The sequence below is a fragment of the Anastrepha obliqua genome, chromosome 4 (genome assembly GCF_027943255.1).
Source record: "Anastrepha obliqua isolate idAnaObli1 chromosome 4, idAnaObli1_1.0, whole genome shotgun sequence".
Classification (NCBI taxonomy): domain Eukaryota; kingdom Metazoa; phylum Arthropoda; class Insecta; order Diptera; family Tephritidae; genus Anastrepha; species Anastrepha obliqua.
The window spans coordinates 97,338,383-97,349,482 of NC_072895.1; the positions used below are offsets into that span (position 1 = coordinate 97,338,383).

The following is an 11,100-nucleotide window of genomic DNA, read 5'->3' on the forward strand; positions in this document are numbered from 1 at the left end:
ATAAAGTGAGTGGCCTGTGTGTGCGGTTGTATGTAGGTGCATATGTGTATATTAATAAGCATTGTTTTGCTGGAAGTTCAGAACACAAATATGTATGTACGTACATAGGCTAGGCCATAGTATAGCATACATACATATGTATAAAAAATTCAAACCAAGCGTCCTACGAATGTTTGCGTGTATGTTAGTACGTCTGTGTATTATACGCGTTACGACGCTCATAATAGCAACCGCGTGTGCTGTATCGCGTCCGTATTTTTATATTCGTAAATATTTTCATTTTTAAATGTTTCCCGCAATTATGCCGAAAAATAATGCAGAAAAGTGTCGTGAATATCGACAGAAAAAAACAACAATTGACACGGTATTTCAAAGATATGTCGACAACATCGAAACCAAAGCATTTGTATCATATTTTAGCTATCATAAGCCACTCATATCATTTGTTGAAATTGAAAACATTGAGGATGAATAAAATATGAACTTTATAGCAATATTATAATGAACCTATAATTATCCCGCTCCTAATGCTGCCTTCGTCTCATTCTCTCTCAGTTTGTTTTACGGAAGGTTTCACTTCTATCGCGTCTAACCGTTAGACTGGTATTTTTTTTTAAATTAAATCAGTTTGAATAAAGCCATTATTTTAAAATTTATAATGTAAATACTTTTTTGTGTAATACATTTAATTTTAATAATTTTAAATAGATATTTGCATCATAAGGGTTGTTTTTGTGGGATACATTTTTTTTGCTTTCCTTCTGGCAACCTATTATTAAAAAAGTATGTGGGTTACACAAAAATTTATTTTAAGGAAGTGACTTCCCGTTTGTTTTTAGTTAATTTTTTTACTTAGTCCTTCAAATTAAATTACATTTGATTTAAAAAAATAAATGTATACATTTCTTAGTATATTCGATAAAACAAAAATAAAGTAATGTTGTAAAGTACAAGTGATGTGGTGTACTTATAATGATAATATTAGAGACCCTCATGCAAATTGACGAAACGGTATCATCGAAAATGAAAGAATTACTAAATCCATGGAAGAGCTTTAGGGCAAACCTGCCGACTAAAGATTCCTTTAAAATAAAAGAAGATTTTTTAGAGTTAGGGCAAATGACTGCCTTCCAACTATTAGATGTGAGCTGTGTGAGCTGCTAGAGCTGACTGAGCTGACTTCTGATAGAATGGCTTTATTTTTATACTTTCTTTTTGCCTTGTTATCAATATACATAATTACAATCAAACATTTGTTGCAAGTAAAAATCAATAACAAAAATTGTAAACACTTAAAATACTATACAATTAAAATTCTGCTTAGGTTGACTTAAATTTTGTTTAGGTTAACCTACTTCACAATGAGTTATGGCTTTGCTTTGCAGTGGGGTATCGTGTGACAAAAAGTGCATTTGGTGTGTGCTATGTGTTTACTTATGTTTCGGGTTTCAAAGTAAAGGGCAAAGAGTTTATGTTATTGAAATTGAAAAAGAATTGTGTCGTTAAAGTGGAGTACATTGAAATGAAAGAATTATGTCACTGAAATTGAAAGTGGAGTGAATTGAAGTGGTTTACTTAATTTGAGTTGGAGTATTAGGAATATTTGGAAGTGAAGTGGAGGTACTCTACAATGTACTTCATATATTTAAAGTTTTCTGTTAACAAAGTAATGTTATTCATATTAAAATCTTGTAAACTTGAATAACGATAGATAAAAATATATAAAGAACGCTAAATACTATCTTCCTGGTCGGTTTCAGGTAGCAAATCTTTAACAGATCCATCCCATTTTAAATTCAAATACTCGTTTTGGAATTTTACGGGTAAAGTTTTTCTATCGCAAAGCGTTTTCAAATCCTTATATTTAGCAGAAGAAATGTTTAATATTATATATCATCATATAATTGAGTAGGTCCCTCACACACTATTTCCTAGTTTCGTCTGGATCGTGGAATTGAATTTAGATCATAATTTATGGTTTGAGATTCATCAAAGTAGTCATATTTAAGAGTAATATTTGGAATATTTTTTCCAATGTAACAGAGCGTAATTTTGTAAATTGAATTTTCACGGAATTTGGAAGTAACGCCTGTGAAAATGTCTTCCAGTCATTAAAATCACTGTTAGTTAATTCAATACAATTTTATTTTCTTGGGTTAGTTCTTGCATTTGATATTATGGTGTAACTTTAAAACTGCTATTACTGATATTGATAAAATAATTAAAGCTGCACTTTTTACTGCCACTTTCTCCATATCGCCTTTTAATATCGACTTGTTTAACACAAGAAGACAGCCAATCTTTCTGTCTAATTTTGTTGCCGATTCCCCAAAAATGTTCATTTATTCTTACTCTTTCATCTTCAGAAATTTTATCATGACACGAATTTGGACATTTTTTCTTTAAGCACGAGTTGGGCAAAACACTCGTATTTTTCCGTTTCCTCCTCGACTTCTTTTAAACTTTCCAAACCATTTAAATCAACGAAAGATTCATCTCAATCGCTATAAGGTACCAGGGAAAGCTGTAAAAATATCCAATAATTGAAAACAAAAACATATTTTGCAAAAAAAACAAATTCATACCTTCGACATATTGTTCTAAAGCTTTAACTTTAATTAAAGTCACAAAAAGTTGGGTTTTTTTTTATTTTTTTCCCTTGTGTTTCATTTATTTTAAAAGAGAATTTAATTGTATCCCACACAAGCGTTCAAAGAAAATGTAAACAAGTCACCATATGCATTTACATTAAAATTGTTTTTGTTATAAAATCATAACGGTTTAATCTACAGCCATGAAATTTTGACAGATGATGCAAATGATGTTGAACTATCGATTTCGATAACAAAACAAAAATCGATTATGGTGTGGGATACATCATTTTGGCGGTAATGGCTCGACTATATCTCTGGATCCTCTAAAATTAAAAAGCCAAACAGATTTCATGAAAGTAATGGTAAATCTAGTAATTAAACGAAGGCGATTTCTCAAAAAAAAAAAATCGATTTTTGACCAAAATTTCGGTCTTAAATTGTTTATAAAAAATATTTATCGCTGAGAAAAAATCTTCGATTAATTACTAAAAAATATATTTAAGAAGGTCATGTTAAAATTTGAGACTAATCGGTTAAGCCGTTTTCGAGTAATGATGGTCAACGACTTTGAAAACACCATTTTGAGAACAACGCGTTTAAAGTTTGGAATGCGCTTTCAAGCAGTCAGAAACGCCTTTTAAAATTTGCGTATAACTTCGAAAATATTCAGCGGAACGATATTAAATTTTCTGTGTGCATTCTTAAATATATGTAGATTAAGAGAAAAAATAATAATAATAATAAAAACAAATTTTTTTTTTAATTCTAACTGTATATAACCCCTTAGCGCAAAGTGTTGCTGAACAATTTTCAACACCGATATCTGGAAGTTCTCAACAATTAAGCATTCATGAATCTATTATTTGGATAAGGATTTGTTTAAGTATTTGCATCCTTACAAATTTCAATTATCCAAAACTGAAACGTAACATTTGGATCGAGATTACTGAACTCAATGCGATAATGTGTGAGCGAATCCTTAAAAATTTTAATTCTTGTATGACAGTCTGTAAACGCGCTCATGGTGGACATTTGAGTGATGTAATTTTTTACATATCATTTTAACAATCACGTATTTTGAATAACATCAGTGAAACCTGAAAGAATCAAAATTAGTACATATTTTATTTAAAAGAACATCTACATAGGCGCGCCTTTGAAAGACCGTTAATATTTTTTGACGTGATAACGTCTTATAATTCGATTTAACAGGCTGCACGCACGAAAAAATGTGTCGTTACCTTGCTCATTGCCGTTACCTTTCTCATATGTCGTTACCTTGCTCATTGCCGTTACCTTGAATGAACTGCAAGCGAAAGCGCGGAACGAACGAAGAAGCAAACAAAGCAAACGAACGGCAACGTTCGACATCTTGCTCTCTCCTACTTAAGTGAGCGTATATATGTATGTATATGCGCATATGTACATATATAAATTCACTTATTTGTATTTGCATATGCCTTTTTATTGATTATTATTAATTTGATTTACTTGAAGAATTTAAAATAAAACCAAGTTTATTAATAATACCTGTTGTTTTAATGTTATTATTATTTTTTGACGTGATAATGTCTTATAATTCTATGTAGCCAGCTGCACGCACCAAAAAATGCGTCGTTATCTTGCTCATGCGTTGTTACCTTGCTTGAACAGCATGTTATGTCATGTCATGTCATGTTATGTTATGTTATGTTATGTTATGTTATGTTATGTTATGTTATGTTATGTTATGTTATGTTATGTTATGTTATGTTATGTTATGTTATGTTATGTTATGTTATGTTATGTTATGTTATGTTATGTTATGTTATGTTATGTTATGTTATGTTATGTTATGTTATGTTATGTTATGTTATGTTATGTTATGTTATGTTATGTTATGTTATGTTATGTTATGTTATGTTATGTTATGTTATGTTATGTTATGTTATGTTATGTTATGTTATGTTATGTTATGTTATGTTATGTTATGTTATGTTATGTTATGTCATGTCATGTTATGTTATGTTATGTTATGTCATGTCATGTCATGTTATGTTATGTTATGTTATGTTATGTTATGTTATGTTATGCTATGTTATGTTATGTTATGTTATGTTATGTTATGTTATGTTATGTTATGTTATGTTATGTTATGTTATGTTATGTTATGTTATGTTATGTTATGTTATGTTATGTTATGTTATGTTATGTTATGTTATGTTATGTTATGTTATGTTATGTTATGTTATGTTATGTTATGTTATGTTATGTTATGTTATGTTATGTTATGTTATGTTATGTTATGTTATGTTATATTATATTGTTATGTTATGTTATGTTATGTTATGTTATGTTATGTTATGTTATGTTATGTTATGTTATGTTATGTTATGTTATGTTATGTTATGTTATGTTATGTTATGTTATGTTATGTTATGTTATGTTATGTTATGTTATGTTATGTTATGTTATGTTATGTTATGTTATGTTATGTTATGTTATGTTATGTTATGTTATGTTATGTTATGTTATGTTATGTTATGTTATGTTATGTTATGTTATGTTATGTTATGTTATGTTATGTTATGTTATATTATATTGTTATGTTATGTTATGTTATGTTATGTTATGTTATGTTATGTTATGTTATGTTATGTTAATGTTGACTCATTCTCTATATCCATACAAAATATCTATCAAACAAATAAAATTAAAATTTTCTTTTGAAAAATGCAACCATTCAATTAGTATTTTCTTATGACGTTATCACGTTAAACTATCGTCAGTAAACCGACTTTACAGACAACCTCTTTTACTTTGTTTGGAAGCATACAGAATGTAAATGATACAGTCTAATTTGCTTTGCTGCCGTCTCCCAGTAGCAGGGATATTAATAAAGCCACATATCATACTGCAATTAAATTATTTCCGCAAAATTACGCTGGATGAATTTCGACCTCCGCCCTTTTTGTTTTCAGCCAACCACTATGGCTGTTCTACCAATGAAAGTTCGCTGGGTGAAATCAGCTGGGTGCACTAATTGTATTTGGCTATTATTTTACTACATATTTTGCGATTAAATTACTCTCAATATTTCTATATTTATGTTATATTCCAATATAATTTTTGCATTGATTTATATAGACCTATTTCTCTCCAAGCAGCAGTTGGTACAACTATATCAATAAAAAACTCTAAATATTTCTTTTTTAATGCAGCGACAACACTGCCGTACACAAAATTTCCCTTTTCAACGACTGACATCACACACATACAGCCATTTCACTCTCTCTACTGTTTTTATATACACGGCACTTACAAACTGCTAACAATTTTGACTCTTTTGCATGCTATCGCAAAAAATTGTTTCAGTTGGTGCGCGATTTATAGACGATGTGAAATACTGCACGTTTGTATTCTGGTCACAAAGAGCAAAGCAAGACATAAAAGTGCTGTGAATGCGGCGCAGCTGGAGGCGTAGAACAATAATAACAAATAAAAAGCAAAAGTATGCCAATAAAGGATGAAGGAATAAGGAAGGCTTTAAAATCTACACAAGTTGATGCCAGAGATTTGCTGATAATTGGTTGTACAAATTATTACCGCATGTAAAGATAAAAAATTTGGTGATACCAAGAAAATTCCTTTATCGAGCAGAAAAAAAAAATCGAACAAGTGTAGAGGCACAGTGGAGTAAAATTGTGTAATAGAGAGCTCTACGTTTGCTTGTTTTAAAAGCTCCCCGAAGCAGTTCTTCCATAGTTAATATTTGAGAATCGCGTGATTAGCGATTAATTGCTAGATTTGGTTTGGCACGCATGGTATGTAAAAACTGAATTTCTCTGTTTTGCTTTTAATTGCATATTCAATTGATTTTAATTTTTATACTCTTTGCTTATCTACTTGCAGTGTATCGACTATTTTTAACTACTTGCTAGAAGCCAAAAACAAAAGCAATAAAGAAGCAAAAGGTTGAGGAATTATTTTAGCTCAGGGTTGAACGTGAAAACATTAAAAGCGTGCGTAATACACACCCACTAATTTGCCGGCTGCAGAGCACTACATAATATTTCACTTTTACTTTCAATTTGAAAGCGTCAAAGTAGTATTTTTGGCAAAAAAAAAACGTGCTGCACTTTGTGGCTGAAATATTGCATTTTACATCGTACACACAGTGCGATAAGGTATAAAAACAAATAAAGGGATGATGGGAGACGGCCTTTGGCAATTATAAATACCTAGTGTACATGTCCATTAACAGTTCCATATAAGGAATACAAACTTAGACGCTGATAACATAGTTTCTGTGATAAAGTCGAAATAGAGAAAATAGTGCTGCCATATAAAAGTTAACAAATTTAAGTTGTCAGATTTATTTGCAAAGCCAAGAGCTAAGTTCAAAAATGGTTACCGCATCGCAATATACAACGGAGACAGTTTTCGATTATAGTTGGAAACAAGTAGTGCAAGCCTACTGGAATCGCTATCCAAACCCTTCAAGGTGAGCAGCTGCAAGCAGCCTTATTATTCAATTAATATTTTGCATGTATAATTTAAATTTTCAGTACACATGTTCTAACCGAAGACACAATCAAACGCGAAGTGCGCGATGGCAAATTGTATTCACGTCGTCTATTCTCCAAAACCAATCCAGTGCCAAAATGGGGCAAACGCTTTTACAATAATGCGCCTGTAAGAATTATTGAAGATTCTATTTTGGATCCAAAAAAGAAAACACTCGTTACATTTACGCGAAATATTGGGTTCAAGAAAATCATGGTGAGTGCGATAAACTTGTGCAAAAGTAATCTATTCATTATTAAAGCTATATGAAGTGTATTAAAGTTAATAAGAGCTAAAAATTGAGGGGAAGATAAAGCTTATCAGCAATTGTGTGGCTGTGGAGTATTTTTTTTTTTGCTTTTTTGTTTTTTTTTTTTGTTTTGCGAGAGTCACTGCTCGTTCATCATGTTTTTGTTTATTTGAAACCGGTTTTTCAACCTGCCCCGTATCGCATGCACGTATTATACATTTTTAGTAATATTGCTTTAATTTTTTTTTTTTTTGCATTTCGCATATGTTCTTTGTTATTGGTTTGGCGGTTAGCGCTATTTTTGTAGCTTTTTAATGCGCACCTTCTAACCTATTCATTGATTCATTGTTTTCCAATAAATGCGGCCTATTATTATTAATGCTGAAATCCATCTGGGTCGTACAATGGGCTCTTTATTTATAATTAAAATCGACAATTTACGTGGAACGTCAGAATTAACGACTTACGAAAGTAAACTACATATTAAATGCGTAATTTAAGCTGAACAGTGATTTGGCTATGCAATTTTGTTGGTTCATTTATAAACTTAATTAAGATTTTTTAAGCCTGCATTTTCACTCATTCCCTTATATATGTAATTCTCTTCCTCTATTCACATTTTTGCACTAATTGCATTACTAAATAATGATCTAACCAATACCGGTACTAATACTTGCAGAAAGTCGATGAAATCGTCGAATATAGCGAACAGAAAGATGGACGCACTTTGGCGGTGAGACGTGCATATGTCAGTTCGCAGGTGTTTGGCTTTTCACGTGCAATACGTGTTTTTGGCATTGAACGGTTCAAGTCGAATTGCAACAAAGCTGTGAGCGGCTTTAATTATGTGCTACGGAATATGTTTCCCGGCAATGCTGCTACGGCGAATGCGAATAACACTGCTACCAATACGATAGGCGTGACAGATGGCATTGCGAATGAAGCGCCAACAACAGCGGGAACTAATCAAATGCAACAAGCGACAACGAATAAAACTGAAGCCCTTAAAATGGCCAGCAAATCTGGTTATGAGTATTTTAAAAATCATGCCATTAAATTGGCACAACTATTTTCAATTAAAAATTGATAAATGTGTTTTCTGAGAGCGCTAGTAGTACTGGTACATTGGGTATAGGCGTTGACTATGCTACGCATCAAATCATACTAAATCAGTTCTCTATACGACTTTCAATTTAAGCGTAATAGTTGTACACGATATATTTAAGTGAGAGAATAATACCTAGTAAATTTATCGTTGGAAAAAGCAATGGATGGGCGAATTCAATTCCTAGTTTTGGCGAGATGCAATTTTACAACAATCTCATTTTGCTACGCCGCAGTAAAACTCCAAGGAAAGCAACTGAATTAATGCCTTAGTTGGTAGAGATAAGCAGCGAAGAGTCGATCATCAACGGGGCAATGGTGGTGAGGAAAAATGCAAAAATTCCTTTTCGGATACTTTACTTTTTATTTCTTCTTCTTTCGCGATATTTGCTCTTCATTCCAATGCAATTTTGTAAAAAAAGCACTTACGGGTTCTATGTACATGTATAGGAAAAAAGTATGTTGGGGGCAAGCCGCTTTGAGCAGGTGGTAGCCGTAGAGCAGCTGATTCTATTTTATTGATTAGGTTTTAAATTGTCGAATTTTATTTAAATTACTCTTTATATTACTCTTAACTATTAATCTTTGCTTATAGATTTGGAAATCTTAGTGACCAAAAACAAAACCAAAATGCATTGCTCTTCATGAATTGTGATTGCTCGTGCTTTTTCTGCTCTACTGATACTAACTGTTCAAGGTGGCTTGGTTCGGGCATATTGTAAATGTAGAAAAGTAGATACTTTAATGGCATGATTCAATTATAATTGAATTCTGATTTTATGGCAGTTTCGCTCTCGACACACTACCTACAGTTTTCTTCTCTGTATAAAATGTTTAAATTTTCAATGCAGTTATGTAGAAAGTCGAAACAGATTTCATAAATTATATATGTAAATAATTGTAAAATTTAACTTAAAGCAATCAGTGTTTTTAATAACCGATTCAATTTCCGTAACAAATATACGATTCAGTGAGCTAGTTCGAAACGAAGCTTAAAATTATTGTAAACATAAAAATAGTTATATTTTGTAAGAGGATGCTTCCAGGTTGGCCGCATCATAATTGTGAAGTGTTAATTTTTTGGCACTAACTTCCAAAATATTGGAAAAAAATAAATAAATATAAATATGTATGAGGAATACTTGTGTTTTTATATGGAAATAGAGGCGACATTGCCAATGCAGAGAAATCAACTGGTTGTCACCGTTCCCTCGGTAATCTATAAATGGCTACCACAACGACACGGATGTCTATTTGGCAGAGAACATTCACTTGAGCAGCATATAAAAATTGGATGGGAAATGCTTTATGGTGTTTCAAGAACCAGGCATCGAAATATAGCAATCATTTACAGCCCTTTTCTTATAAGGAATGGGATACGATACACTAGACTAGGGCTAGTTTACTGGGGCGACAGCTCTTGGTCGGGAAAAACCCGATCCATTCCGGTAACGCAGAATCGGCTGCCATGTGAATATTTTTTTTTTTATTTATATAAGCTTTTACAATGTAAATTTACATATGTACAACCTAAAAAAAACATGCAGCGCTAGCATCAGAGGCTATCAGCTGGCCATGTGAATATACTTATAAGGAATCTTAGGTGCTGCTACAGCAACTGGTTTTCAAAAAGTTAAATCTGAAAGGTTGTTGGTAGTTAGCCGCACTAATAACTAAGTACTTTGGAAATAATTTCTTGATTCGCCACAGACCGTGAATTGTATTAATTGCGTGAAAAAATTCCACAATGGTTACGTTTTGCATGGCACTAGATAACCTAACTTTTTGTTCAATGGACGGTATTAACGCTGGAATCCTGTGTACCAACATGGAATGAATTTAGTCTTTTCGGCTTTGGAGTAGTCTTATATTGTGGAAAATGATGCCCACTAATTGCGCAACATTCCGAAGTTGATCCAACCACAGCACCTGCAGTTTCATGAGCCCATATAATCGGCGTGCCCGTCAACTCTTTGACTACATTGAACAACATTTTCCATACCAAATAAAGCTATGAATGGATTATCTAACAGCAAATCGAAAATTAAATAAACGATAAAATATTATAAACTGGGCTGCAAATTGCAAACATAACAAATGTAAATATAAGTTCACAATGGTAAAGATCACAATAGATTTCTACGTGAAACAAAATTTAATGAAATTATTTTCTAGCAATTATAATTATGCGTAGTATTTTGTGGCTGACAAATTACTGTTATTCTATTCTTCCATTATACAAAAATGCAGTAATGTAACTCAGTAGAATTTCTTTTTAAGACAATTGGTGTTAATACCGTATGCAAATACTTCACCTTCTGTTTCTATGGTGAATTCTGAATATCAAATAGAATGAGAATGGAAACGTCAACACCAATGAGGAAGCATATGCATTAGTCCGTTGAAACTTTACAAAATGGTTATATCAAGTGGAAAGTGATATAAGGGCGGTCAGAAGCCGGTTTTGCATGAAATCAACAATGGCTAGAATTTAGTATAATGCCGATCGCTTTGGAAAAAACGATAAAAAGGGGGTGATAGAGGGGTGTATCCCCATCTTAAAACTGAAAACAGAACCTGCCGGAGGCTTATAGTTTTTAAGTAATT

At 32.0% G+C, this 11,100-nt stretch overlaps 1 protein-coding gene across 1 annotated transcript; it reads left to right on the top strand.

Annotated features, from left to right (window-relative positions):
* The first annotated feature begins 5,878 nt into the window (after positions 1 to 5,878).
* Positions 5,879 to 9,050, top strand: LOC129244774 (protein preli-like). The gene is made up of 4 exons (XM_054882606.1): positions 5,879 to 6,397; positions 6,486 to 7,077; positions 7,142 to 7,355; positions 8,069 to 9,050. Exons 2-4 carry the CDS (start codon positions 6,980 to 6,982, stop codon positions 8,474 to 8,476), a joined length of 720 nt encoding a protein of 239 aa, XP_054738581.1. The 5' UTR covers positions 5,879 to 6,397; positions 6,486 to 6,979; the 3' UTR covers positions 8,477 to 9,050.
* The last annotated feature ends 2,050 nt before the right edge of the window (positions 9,051 to 11,100 follow it).

Coding starts and splice junctions, on each gene's coding strand:
- LOC129244774 (XM_054882606.1), top strand. CDS start 6,980: ATGGTTACCGCATCGCAATATACAACGGAGACAGTTTTCGATTATAGT. Junction 7,078..7,141: donor CGCTATCCAAACCCTTCAAG/GTGAGCAGCTGC, acceptor TTAAATTTTCAG/TACACATGTTCTAACCGAAG. Junction 7,356..8,068: donor TTGGGTTCAAGAAAATCATG/GTGAGTGCGATA, acceptor TAATACTTGCAG/AAAGTCGATGAAATCGTCGA.